This window comes from Astatotilapia calliptera, chromosome 16, assembly GCF_900246225.1.
Source record: "Astatotilapia calliptera chromosome 16, fAstCal1.2, whole genome shotgun sequence".
Classification (NCBI taxonomy): domain Eukaryota; kingdom Metazoa; phylum Chordata; class Actinopteri; order Cichliformes; family Cichlidae; genus Astatotilapia; species Astatotilapia calliptera.
Window position 1 is genome coordinate 14088031 of NC_039317.1, and position 12629 is coordinate 14100659.

General features: G+C 40.4%; 2 protein-coding genes across 4 annotated transcripts; one reads left to right on the forward strand and one right to left on the reverse strand.

Moving 5' to 3' along the window:
• Window positions 1–1988: 1988 nt before the first annotated feature.
• On the reverse strand, window positions 1989–6183 carry trim13 (tripartite motif containing 13). 3 transcript variants are annotated; one of them, XM_026144393.1, is made up of 2 exons: window positions 5915–6183; window positions 1989–3535 (listed from the first exon to the last, which is right to left on the reverse strand). In XM_026144393.1, exon 2 carries the CDS (start codon window positions 3527–3529, stop codon window positions 2321–2323), a length of 1209 nt encoding a protein of 402 aa, XP_026000178.1. In that variant the 5' UTR covers window positions 3530–3535; window positions 5915–6183; the 3' UTR covers window positions 1989–2320. The 3 variants fall into 3 exon arrangements, with proteins under 3 accessions (XP_026000178.1, XP_026000175.1, XP_026000177.1); XM_026144390.1 differs by lacking the exon at window positions 5915–6183 and adding an exon at window positions 4229–4738; XM_026144392.1 differs by lacking the exon at window positions 5915–6183 and adding an exon at window positions 3665–4222.
• spryd7b (SPRY domain containing 7b) lies at window positions 4774–12533 on the forward strand. Its single transcript, XM_026144394.1, has 5 exons — window positions 4774–5354; window positions 6326–6442; window positions 6856–7022; window positions 10284–10386; window positions 11383–12533. The coding sequence occupies exons 1-5, from the start codon at window positions 5249–5251 to the stop codon at window positions 11478–11480; spliced, it is 591 nt and encodes a 196-aa protein (XP_026000179.1). The 5' UTR covers window positions 4774–5248; the 3' UTR covers window positions 11481–12533.
• The last annotated feature ends 96 nt before the right edge of the window (window positions 12534–12629 follow it).

Genomic DNA, 12629 nt, shown 5'->3' on the forward strand with positions numbered 1-12629 from the left:
TGCATTTTCTTTCTTTTTTCCTTGGGAACAGTGAATTCTGTCTAGTCCAACATTTCCCCTTTTACTGACGAAACGCAGCTGCAGCAGTTTCCTTCCATTTGGCCTTTGCTTTGTTGTTATTGTTATTATTATTATTAAAAGTTCAGAAAATCACGTATTTATGAAACTAAGAGAAAAATTGAATTGGTGCATTTAACAAGGGTGATATTTATGAATTTTTAATAAAAGTTTCAGGGGTTTTATTATCCCTGATTTATTTCTTTGCAAGAACTTTTGAGTTTTACGAAATTATACAAACAATATAACCCTCCTACTTGTATATACACATTAAGCATATTTTATACCATTCATACGGATTTACTAAATTATCTATAATATCTTAATCTTTAATATTGCCAAGACTATACGGTGGACATAAAACAGCTGTGTGTGTGTGTGTGTGTGTGTGTGTGTGTATTGACAGGGTAGGTGGGAAAGGGGAAAAATGTTACTTATAATTTTGGAAATATTTATATCTTGTCTTTCTAAATGCTATGATTTAAATGCTCAGTGTTGCATTTAAATTCCATTATTTTGCGCATTGGAAAAGCAACAGACTCCGCACACATCAAAATGTGGAAGCAGCGATAATCGATGTGCAGTCTGAAATTCCCTATAGTGACTTAGAATTGTTTATATATGCATTTTTATCACTGCTGGTATTTTTAAAAAATGCATATTTACCTGCTTATACCTTTCGACGCATTTTATTACCTTTGCCTACATTAATATACGGCTGTACATTAGTTCCCATATCCACCCCCACACCAAGAGAAATTGGTTCCTGGGTAAAATTTGTACCCGCTAATGAGAAAAATAATGGGAAAACTCATTATTCAATAAACAGCAATTTTAAAAAAATTACAATGGGGTTTAAAAACGTCCCAGAGTGCTGGAAATGCTCCAGAAATGTGATATTTGCTACACTGAAAAGATTATTCACAAATTATTTGAGTATTTAGTGACCGCCGATTGTCCAGATGAGAGCTTGGAGTTTTTTATTCTCACTTTTGGTATAAAGCGGCTGACCGTGCGCTGTCTTTATGGCCGTGTTAAAAAGTCAGTTATACAGCCGCCCAGTAGTTTTGTTTCATTTTTATCTAGTTAACATTTAACAGGCTGTGTTTATATTTGCGTGAGATTAAAATTAAATATTAATAGAGACTCCTACTTTTATACCCATGCTTTATTTGCCTGGCAACAGAAAGCTATATATATGTACATGCGTGCCATGACGTAGATCCTGAATTATGGTCAGTGCTGACATCACTGATTCGCTTTGTGCCGTGATCTTATGGAGTCTCCCTCTCCAAAATGCATATAGGGAATACATAAACAACAGGATAACTGATCTTTAGTCACAATCCACTGTCCTTTTACTCTGATCCATTAAAAAAAAGAAAAAAAAGCCAAGTATCTGATTTGAGTTAACCCAGATTAATTCAATTTAACCACGTGTTTTGAGTTTTAGGCCTCAAAGTTACTTTCATTTCTATTCAGACGCACAGCAGAAAACCAGAGAATATACACACTTCTATTAATTACCCACTCTGCAGGATTGACTTCACTGTCTGGACACAGTCATGCAATGAATGAGTCGCATAACAACAACAAAAAATAGTATGCACGACTGCCTGCAGATCTATGCTCTGACAGAGACCTATAAGGATGTAAGGTTTCATCCACACACGTCAACGAGCGGTGTGATCACCGGGAGCTGCGGTGTCTGCAGCCTGCTGAATTTTTCACACGGGCCCTGTTATGTAACGCTTATAACCTTGAAGAGGCTGCAGCATCACTATGGCGCAGAAGCCTCTGTGGGAGAGAGGCCGTGGATCACACTGCATTCTTTCATTACGCACTTGCTTACTTCATCGAATTGCATTTACATGTATACATTTGGAAAAAGCAGCCCGTTCTGAGCTGTCGCATTAAATAAAAACAAAGAGTTGACTCAAAATTCTCAGATTTATTTGTGAAAATCACGTTGAACAAATATGAAATGATTTTTTTTCTTTTTTAGGAAAAAAAAAAGGAATCGATTGCACATGGGAAAAAAGTGAATTGGTGTTTACTTGATGAAAAGACTATAACCTCAGAGGATTAAGGGTTGATTCGTTTGATTCTATGGCTTCATCGAGGTTGCAGCTTGTTCAATAAGGCAAAAAACAAACAAACAAAAACAACTAATGTAAACAATTAGATGTTTTAAAGTACTCGCTAGAGTTTTACATCTCACTTGTCATGTGTAAATTATCTGACAGCTGTGAGTTAACGCTATCTAGTTAGTGGGTAATTTATAACTGTCAATAAAGCGGGCAGTAGAGTCGATTAACTGCATGATATATTTCTGACCTGCATCAACCACATCTATGTAAATGTCCTTGATTTCCTGGAGGCACGCACCGGTATGTGCAAAGAGAGAGAAAAGTGCAGCGAGAAGTGATTCAGCCTCCCTGGTCACATACGCTGTGAAGGTGTGCGGCAGCAGCAGAGACAGCACCACCGAGCTGATAAGTGTGAGGATAAGAATGCTGATCCATCTGGGCACTGCCATGCGTTTGTTCCCTATTCGGTAGGAGCCACTCTCGTGGGGGACCGACATCCTGTCCACTTCCCTGAGCCTCAATGAATCCCAGTTTTTAACGTCGAAATTACGCACAAGGGGACCGACGTCCATGTCTTTCCGAGACGGCAGTGGAGTATTGTTAAGCAGCTTTAACTTGTCCCGGAACTCTTGCATCTGCTGCAGAAAGCACAGGGTGTCGGAAACGCTCCCGAAAGACCCAGCGATGCTGAGCGCGCGTTTCTGCTCCTCCAGCGCTGCGCTCAGCTTGCTGATCTCCGGGTCGTATGCTTGCATCACCACCAGCTTTAGTGTTTCGAAGTCGGACAGGATCTCATTCTTTTTGCATTCAAGGGCACTGATGAGTTTCTCGAAATAGTTTTTTACCTTCTCTGCGTCCTTACTGACCGACAGAAGCGCCCTTTTCTTACTGGCTTGTAGTGTATCCAGGCAGGACAGGTAATCTGCGCTACGCCAGTTCTTCACCCCGCAAAGCAGCTCATCAAACGCCTTCTTTTCCCGTTCATACGCATCCTCCAAGGAGCAGAACTTGTGCCCTTCGTGGTCATTCGTCGCTGCGCAAAATCCACATATTAATTTCAAGTCGGTGGCGCAAAATATGTTAAGAGGCTGACCGGAGTGTTGTTTACATGCAGACATTTTGGGTATAACCTTTATTTTGCTGAACTTCTCAACTATCCCGCGCAGAGAGTAGTTGATCTGCAGGCTGTTTGCGCCGTTGTGGGGGGTCTCTTTGCGGCAGGTGGGGCATTTGAAAGGTGTCCTAAAAGCTGGACCTCGATTCCCCTCCAAGAGTCCCTCCAAGCATTTCTTGCAAAAGCTGTGTGAGCACAGCAAGACCCGCGGGTCCTCGAACAGACCGCAGCAGATTGGGCATGTAAGTTCCTCTTCTAGCTGCTCCATTGCACCCTGCAAACACATCATCCAGGCGTCAAATCGATACTCAATTTAGAAAACAAATGAAAAAACAAACCAACAACAAAACAAAAACCCAACAGCAAAAAAAGGACACGATAAAACGCACTACACAATACGCACCCACTAAGGGATGCCTCCCCATAAGGCAGAAGATGCAATATTTGAACACGAAAAACAATGATGCAGCATCGCAAAGGATACAGATTTGGCTGTCACGTTCCAAATGTGTGTGGAATATCCCCATCCCGAAAGTGAAACCGACTCGGATCCCTGTACGCGCGTAAAAGCTTGGATTGAGCTCTGCCAAAAGCTCCGTTTGAGCAATTTGGGTCATGCAACATCCTGATTTTTGATGTATCTCAGTTGCCAGTTGGCGTTGTAAGAAACTTTTAAAAAGAGAGAGAGAGATCTCTGCAGGTTGGATGCGAATCAGAATAATCAGTAACTTTATAGTTAACAGTAAATCATTATCTCCTAGCTGTGTATTGCAAAATAGGACGGTGGTTAGCTGAGCTGAGCTGAGCCCCTAAAATCCCCGTCGTCTAACCAATCCAATGCGACAAATTATCGACAAACAGCGCTTGCGTTAGAGTCGATCCTGTTGGCAAGGTACTGAAGGAGGGCTGTGACAGATTTTGCAAGCGCATAGTAACATGCAACTACTGGACCAAAAGATTCACTCACCAGCTGCTGACTGCTGAGACGCACAGTGCAACGCAATCATGGCGCTTGTTGCTGTGCAGACTTCGCCCTTTTCCGGGTTTGGAGTTAACCATTTCAGTGGCGTGCCAAATATTTTCTGCAGCATAAAAACTCCTCTATAACAGCGCACTTATAATTCAAACTGCACATAAATCCATACCGAAATGAAAACTATTGGCGTTTTAAAGCGATTTGACAGGTTTCTCCTTGAAGATCGGGATGTTTACGTTTTTAGCCCTGCGGGTAATTTGCAGAGGATCCCTGCTTGTCTGTTGGGGGAGGGGCTGTTGCTATGCAAAACATTCCAGCGTGAAAAACTGTCAACTAGGTTTTAGTAGCAGCTTTGCCGTTGCACGTTTTTTTTTTCCTGCAGTGGACTACTTCTGTCCCTCGTGTTGGCACTTGTCAATATATACCTGCAAACGATTTACACGCTAAGAGGCGCACGTGTGGACCCCATCTGTATTAGCTTATATATATATATATATATATATGTGTGTGTATGTGTGTGTGTGTGTGTGTGTGTGTATATATATATATATTACAAACTACATTTAAATGCTTTGTTATTATGGAGCCTCAAGTTTGAACCTAAACTGAAAAAATATTAACTTAAAGTACATCAGGTGCACTGTGCTGGGCGAAATCAGCACATTAGTAGGCTATGTATCCACCATTAAACCTTTGATGTTTTCCCTCCAAAATTCACTCTCTCTTCGTTTCGGGTTATGTAACATCGATATCCAATAGTTACTTAGTCACGTGTAGAAATGTTGACCTTGATTTTCTTCCCTTGTTTCCATGCCATCAGGAGCAACTGCCTATCTTAGGCGCTGTGATTGGATACAGCAGGGGTAGCAGGGGCTTATGCTGCACCGCCCTCTGCCGCTGGGTGTCGCCGTTGCGCAGCGGGACCTCTTGACGCTTTGACGTCCAGCGCTCTTTGGTTTCTGGTCTAAGTTTGTTTCCGGATGTTCGGCTGGTGTCGTGGAAAAAATAATAATGGCTGCGATGTTTACGTGTTGTCTAGGCTGCTGCGGAGATGGCGGATCGGGGCATATTCCCCTCAAAGAAATGCCCACAGTTCAGTTAGATACTCATCACATGGGTAAGTGAAGTTTGCGTGTAATTCTTGCTGCTCATATAGGAGCAGTTTATGTCTACACACGCCCAGCTGCCTCTCTCCGTGTATGTGTGTGGCAAGGTGGTTTGCTACTTCCGCTGCTACTTCTAGCTCGCTAGCCGATAGCTGCTAGTAAATTTTTCTGCGCTGCTAGGCTAAGTGTTTCTGTGTGTTGCAGTGAGCTGCCCTAAAACGTTCATTTGGTAAACTTTCAACAGGGCTTTCAGTTGTTGCTAACCGCAGCTTGACATGACACAAGACAAAGACAGCAACAACTGACCGGACAGAAAATTGAACCTGAGCTCTTTTACAACTGTTCATGGATGGAAGCTGTCAGAATCCCCCTCTTTGCGCCCCAAAGAGAATTTAAGACACACTAAATTACTGTGATTTTAAGCAGAAAGCTGTATTTACTTTGTATCTTTGGACAGAACGGATTAATCAGCTCGTTTCAATGTTCACTGATAAATGGAGAAATATACACATTTGTCCATTTTTATCTTGGCCACAACATGTTTCCCACAACATTGTAAAGTATGACTTACTGCTTCCTGAAGATCTACTTAAGTAGACTTCACAACCGGCTGTGACAGTAGAAATCACGACACGTGTGCTTTTGTATTTGAGGGGAAAAAAAAACATGTTCACCTGTCTCAGCCTCTGCACATTAAGATGGAAGAGAACTAGTAATTTTTAGAAGATACAATCATAATTTAAAAGTTATGATATTTTTTAAATGGTAGTTGTTACCGTAAAATTACATGCATGGCCTCGCCTGTATTCATCATAGGATTACAACTTAAAGGCTGTTTTTATTAAAGTGGTGATGGTCTGGATCAGAATGATTACAATATTAATAATGTAAAAGTCTTTTCAGCTGTTTCACGGGTATCATGTGATCTAGAAAGTGCATATTATAAGTTGAAAGTAAAATCGAGCCTTGCTTTGTCTTGCAGGCACAGATGTTGTCATTGTAAAGAGCGGCCGAAGGATATGTGGAACCGGAGGCTGCCTGGCCAACGCTCCTTTGCACCAGAACAAAAGTTATTTTGAGTTTAAGATCCAGTCCACTGGTGAGCACTTGGTTTTTAAGCCTTTTAGTTATCGTCTTCTTTTCCTTCATGATTGCAATTTTCTGCGTTCCTGCTGGGAGTTATTGACACACTATTTTTAGATGCACACTGGTCTTGTGACTGCATGCTCACTGGTTCATGCTTACTTCTTCTTGCAATGACCATATTTGAAAGCACACATTATATTTTTGTACATGTAGTTTGTGGTAAAAGAGTGATTGAGATGACATTCTCAACAGTTTTAAAACAAACAATCGGATCTCAGTCCAGAAAAACATTGTAGTAAAGTTTGTAACATAGATTGGAGGTCATCAAAGATCAGGAGAGTTTGGAATACACGTTTTAAAATGAACATGTTATTGGTGTGTGTGCCCTTCACATCTTCGTACTTGAGTGGTGTGCTTTGTGTGTAGGTGTGTGGGGGGTAGGTGTGGCAACCCAGAAAGTGAATCTCAACCAAGTGCCTATGGGCAGAGACACAAACAGCCTAGTCCTGAGGCACGATGGCTCCATTTACCACAATAATGAAGAGAAGAATCGTCTACCCGCTAACAGCATTCCTCAGGAGGGGGATATTGTGGTAAGTCACAAAAATAATTGGGCTTAATTACGTATTTAATTTTGATGCCCTGATCTTTGAAATGTTTAAGTGTTATTAGTTGGGCTGTGAAGCTAAAAATGGAGAACTGTTTTTTGGGGAGAGGGTTTTCTCGGAATCTCGTGGAATCAATTAGAACTGGGGTGGGAACTAAAAACATTAACTTTTATCCTAAAGGCTGTTCCAGAGATAAAAATATCTTCTGTTGTAAGTACCGAAACGATTCATTGCAGAGAACATACTCTACACAGCTGCTGATCATCCCTTTTTTATTACATATTATTGGAATTGTTCACAAAACTGTCAGGACTCGGAAATAAGTTTTAAAAAGATACAAGTTTAATGAGTTCAGACTTGAGGTTGGAACAAATTGATTTTTTAAAAGCAGATTGATGGTGTAGAAATTCCAACCATGCTCTTTATAGGGCAATGTTTGGTTCTGCCACTACTAGACAGTTTTACCATAATTTAAACTTTGGTCACCGTGGAAACCCTTCAAGTCTGTTAGTAATTAAAGGTTCAAGGTTCTTTATATGTCACATGCATAGTTATACAAGTATAACACACAGTGAAATGTAACCTGACACGCTCTCGACATGTGCAAAAAAGGGGGGGGGGGAGATAGAGGAAGAACAATAAATATATATATATATATATATATATATATATATATACATACATACACATACACATTGGGTGAATGTGCAGTAGTAGCAGGAGGCAGGTGAATTCTGTACATTAATAAGAATGTAAAATAAATCAGTCAGATTTATTTTACAGAATAGACAATATAAACATATTTAAAATTAAAGGAATTTGAAATGTGTCTGGGTTTAGAGTGTCTGGAAGAGAGTCCTGTCTCAGTCAATTATAGATTATGTGAGTTTAGATGATGTGAGATGTGTGTGTTTAGGGCCCGGATGGCTTGGGGATAGAAGCTCCTCTTGAGTCTCTCTGTCCTTGCCTGGATGATGCAGAACCTTCTACCAGATTGCAGAAGTTGGAACAGTTTGTTGCCAGGATGGGACGGGTCCTTCAGTATCTGCGCTGCTCTAGTCCGGCATCTCCTGGTGTAGGTGTCCTGGAGCGGGGGGAGAGCAATCCTGCAGCAGCGTTCTGCTGTACGGATCACTCTCTGGAGAGCTTTTTAGTCCTTCACACAGCTGTTCCCGAACCACGATGTCATGTTCTGTGTGAGGATGCTCTCCACAGCGCCTGTATAGAAAATCCTGAGGATCTTTGGAGAGACCCTGAACTTCCTCAGTTGTCGTAGGTGATACAGCGTTTTTGGTCTGGACCTGAATGTGGGCAGCCCATGTCAGGTCTGAGGAGATGTGGACACCAAGATACTTGAAGGACTGCACCCTCTCCACTCCATTGATGATAATGGGCTTGTAGTCTCTGTGCTGACCCCTTCTTAATAGTAGTACGAGTGCACCAAAGTCACCTGCCTTAAAAGAAAGCAAGAAGCTATTTCTACAGATTAACTTGACATACTGGAACTACGTAAATGCAAAGGAAGAAACTTGTGCAAAGAGAATTATGAACTCTTTCCCCCATAAAGACATTTGATGACCTCCCCTGTACCCTTTAATGGCGATTTTTGACACCTCAGACACTCCTTTTGATTCTTTTCCCCATAAAGACACGGTTTGATGACCATTAGAGTAGTTTCCGTATTTTTCCAAGGATAGCTGCATAGGCTGAGACCACCCTCGTAATTTCTGATGTGAACCCAGTTATTTGGTTTTATAAGCAGGCCTAAACTTTGACAGAAACCACTCAGATCCCAGTAGACTCTTAGTAGGCTTTAAAGGGGTAAAGAGTAAATCTATAAGTGATTATCATTAATTTTATTATGACTCAAAGTATTTTAATTTTCATCAAATTCAGATCAGTCACTCACTCTGCACTGTGTTTCAGATTTAGCTGTTTGAATCTTGTCTGACACACACGGAGCGATCCATCTCTGCAAATATTTTTGCTAGAGAAACCAACTTGTATGAAAGTTGTGATTGATCGCTGAGTTGCTATACTGAGATTGTTTGACGTGTGTGACTGTGAACGTGCTCACCATACACGCAATTCAAGATGAGCTTATATTTTTCAAAAAGCAATAGGATTTATCAGATCCAGCATTTGATCTGTGGTGTTTGTTCTATCCTATATGATGGTATTCTGCAGCCCATGTGCAATGAGTCTGCACATTTAATATCCTTTATTTATATCAAATAATCATAAAGACAGATGCAGTCACAAAGTTAAAAAGAATATAAGTGCACGGCCTCTCTCAGGGACAGTAACCGGACAGCTCATTAGCAGTCGATGCTTTTCGACAGTTGTTTCTATGTAAGTAAGTTGAACTTTACACAGCTTGTAACTAACTAGCTTGTAAGGTTGTGGTGGAGCACACATGTACGTTATCATCTGTTCTCTTTATCACTTCTTACTGGAACACTAGGCAGCTAAACAAACTGACATTGGCCCTCACTAGTGTTTCTTGAGTGATTCAGGCTACTTAGGCATACTTCTAAACTCTTAAGCCTTTGATTACAAAGGCTAAAATTTAATTTACGGGTTCAATCGGCTAAGTGCTGATGATTATTGCCTCTTTTCCGCTGATGCAGTGCAGTTTTGAGTCAGTTCTCGCTCGGCGCCTTTTGAGTACAAGCCCACATTTTGACAGGTTTGAAAACCAGCTGTGTGTGGAAGAAGTTGGGGTGATTTCTGTGGGAAGAATGTCATGAACACATTCAGTATGCGGGCTATAAATCATCTTTTTTGGGGGTAGCCCCTCCCATTGATGTCAGTGGTTTCAGCTTTGGGAGCAGCAGTTTTGTGCTACAGTGTTGGTGGGTTTGTTTGTTTTTGCTTTAAATGCGTAGAACCGGTTTTGTATTAGACACTAACACTGTGTTGGTGGCAGAGATTTAGCATGTCTTCATCAAAAAATGCTTTGGCATGTTTTTTAAATCCAACTTTGTCAGTCCCATTTTCATTTGCCATAAGAAGAGAAAGCAAAGAAGTCTGTGAGATGGGAACCTTAGTGTCTTGTCTTGTCTTCTTGTCTTTGTTTATTTGATAAAAGTTCTGTTTAAAAGAGAAAAAAACAACTTTTCCTGCTTCTTTTAAAATATAGGAAAGATTTTAAACATGGCACAGATGTAAGCTGTGACCTCCCGAGATAAGATACTTCAACAAGAGTTTCATGCTTTTTTCAGCTTGTGTATTTGTGTTCCTCAGGGAATCACATATGACCACGTGGAGCTGAATTTATATCTGAACGGAAAGAACATGCATTGTCCTGCCTCAGGGATCCGAGGCACTGTATACCCTGTTGTTTATGGTAAGTTGATTTCATATGTTCACTAGTTACCAATGATTGCTAACTATATGATCATTGTTGCCTTACTTGAATATAACAAAAAAAAAATGTATGGATCTTTTTGTATTCGTTACAGCAGTTACAACTTGATTCCACTAGAGGGCTGTATTGCACATCTTTGCACAGCTGTTCTACAGACAGGCTGACAGTTTTAGTTGAATTGAGTTTAATAGAGTTTTTAATGTGAATATTTCGCCACACACAGGAAAGAGTGTTCTATTTGAACTGATCAAACACAGCTTTCATCGGAAGGCAGTGGCCTTGCCACGGAGAATCAAGACATGCATAATTTCGTCCAGTAAAAAGTTACTGCAATGATTTCAGTGACTTGATTCAGTTCTCCATCTGATGTGTGGAGCTTGTCCAGATAATCAGCTGGCGGTTTTATGTTGGACAGCACACATGTAAGATGTTTGCTCTTGACCTGAACTCTCTAACTAAAGCCGTGATCAGAATGCAATCGCAAGTGTCCCAAATTGCATTTAACATCCGGGGGGGTGTCATCACCTGGAACCTGATCACATCACCTTTAATTTGGACTGATTCCATGTGTACTTGTAAATCAGATCTTGGTGTAATATTGTGGCATAAACAGCCAAATCAGAATTAATTCGCTAGCATTTCCCGAGTGTCTGAGAGTTGTAGGTAAAAGTTGATGAAATCCGTTTCATTTATGCCCCCAATCCCAACCACTGTAATTCTGCATACGCAAACACATGTATAATGTGCTGTTTTCATCCCTGTGTTTGGTAACATTCTCAGACAACACACGTACACAGGCTCAGGTTGAGGTTTTGAGAGTTTATCTTATAAACAGAAGAAAACCTAAAGCTGTTTTCACAGAGTATATACTTTCAGGGTCTTTAAAGGTGAAATTCAACTATAGAAAAGTTAAGACGTGAACAAGAATACAGTGTCTGAACTTATGATTGATCGTGTCTTTATCTTCTGTTCTAGTGGATGACAGTGCCATCTTAGACTGCCAGTTTAATGACTTCTATCACACTCCTCCACAAGGATTTGAGAAGATCCTCTTTGAACAACAAATCTTCTAAAGGAGCACTTCGGCCTCAGCCCCTCTATATGTTGTCGCCCTCCTCTATATCTCTTAGCAACCTCTGTATCACTACAGTTTGACCTTAACTGGTAGTATCATTATGCGTGGCTTGGAGGCATCTTGTTTCGTTCCCCCTGTTTACTCTCTCTCTACTGCTGCTCTGGATTGACTTTAGAGTACCCATGAAGAAGTGGGGATTTCTCTTCCTTGTTCGACTACAATCGGCTGTCACAGTCCATGATGATGGAAAGCTGTAAAATCACAAACTTATGTAAATAATAATCGATCTGTATTAATTGAAAACCTTTCAGTTGCTGCTTTAATCCACAATACATGTGTGTAGATAACAGACAATGGATGTAATGGTATGTTCACTGTTTTTGAGGATGAGAAGCCATGTGTTATTGACATTGCTTTATATATATATATATATATATCATCCAAAATATCATACTAACATCTCAGCATACACCCTGTATTTATTTGTATTTATTTGGTTTCCAGATCAAAGTTTGGCATCTTATTTTTTTGATATAATATGTATTTTATTTTGGCCAGCAGAAGTTAGTGACCCAATGAAGGGTCAGCTATAATTCTAATACATTAACTATTGCGCTGCCTTTTTGAATTATCACGCAATGAAAACATGGAAGTACCTCAACACTTTTATGATTAATGTCACTGCATTATTTAGAGTTGATAGGGAGATTAATACAAACAATAAATCGGTGCACATTCCAGGAGGTGATGGTGCTGGAAATTGGAAACACTAATATATATAAATCACTTCTTTGAGCAGCCTTTTTTTCACCCTAAAAAATATAGATTGTGTGTATTCTAAGTATCTGAATATTTCCAGAGCTGGTGTTGGTCGTCTCTGATTAGAGATACATCAGAAACGTGGAGTTGTCGTTATGTACAGATATCGCATATCCGCTGCTGAAGTGTGACGAATAAATATTTCAAATGCTTGTCCTTGTTTGCACTAATGATGTTATTGTATGAAACCAAATATTGTTGATTCATTAAAGTTTTGTGTCTGGCGGCATCATTCTGGACCACTGTCATGTCTTGAGATTGTAGATCATGAAGCTGAGTGTTTTTCATTTGCCTCGCTGTTAACGTAGCGGTTTCGCAGCTTTTTTAC

Coding starts and splice junctions, on each gene's coding strand:
- spryd7b (XM_026144394.1), top strand. CDS start 5,249: ATGGCTGCGATGTTTACGTGTTGTCTAGGCTGCTGCGGAGATGGCGGA. Junction 5,355..6,325: donor GTTAGATACTCATCACATGG/GTAAGTGAAGTT, acceptor TTTGTCTTGCAG/GCACAGATGTTGTCATTGTA. Junction 6,443..6,855: donor GTTTAAGATCCAGTCCACTG/GTGAGCACTTGG, acceptor CTTTGTGTGTAG/GTGTGTGGGGGGTAGGTGTG.
- trim13 (XM_026144393.1), bottom strand. CDS start 3,529: ATGGAGCAGCTAGAAGAGGAACTTACATGCCCAATCTGCTGCGGTCTG.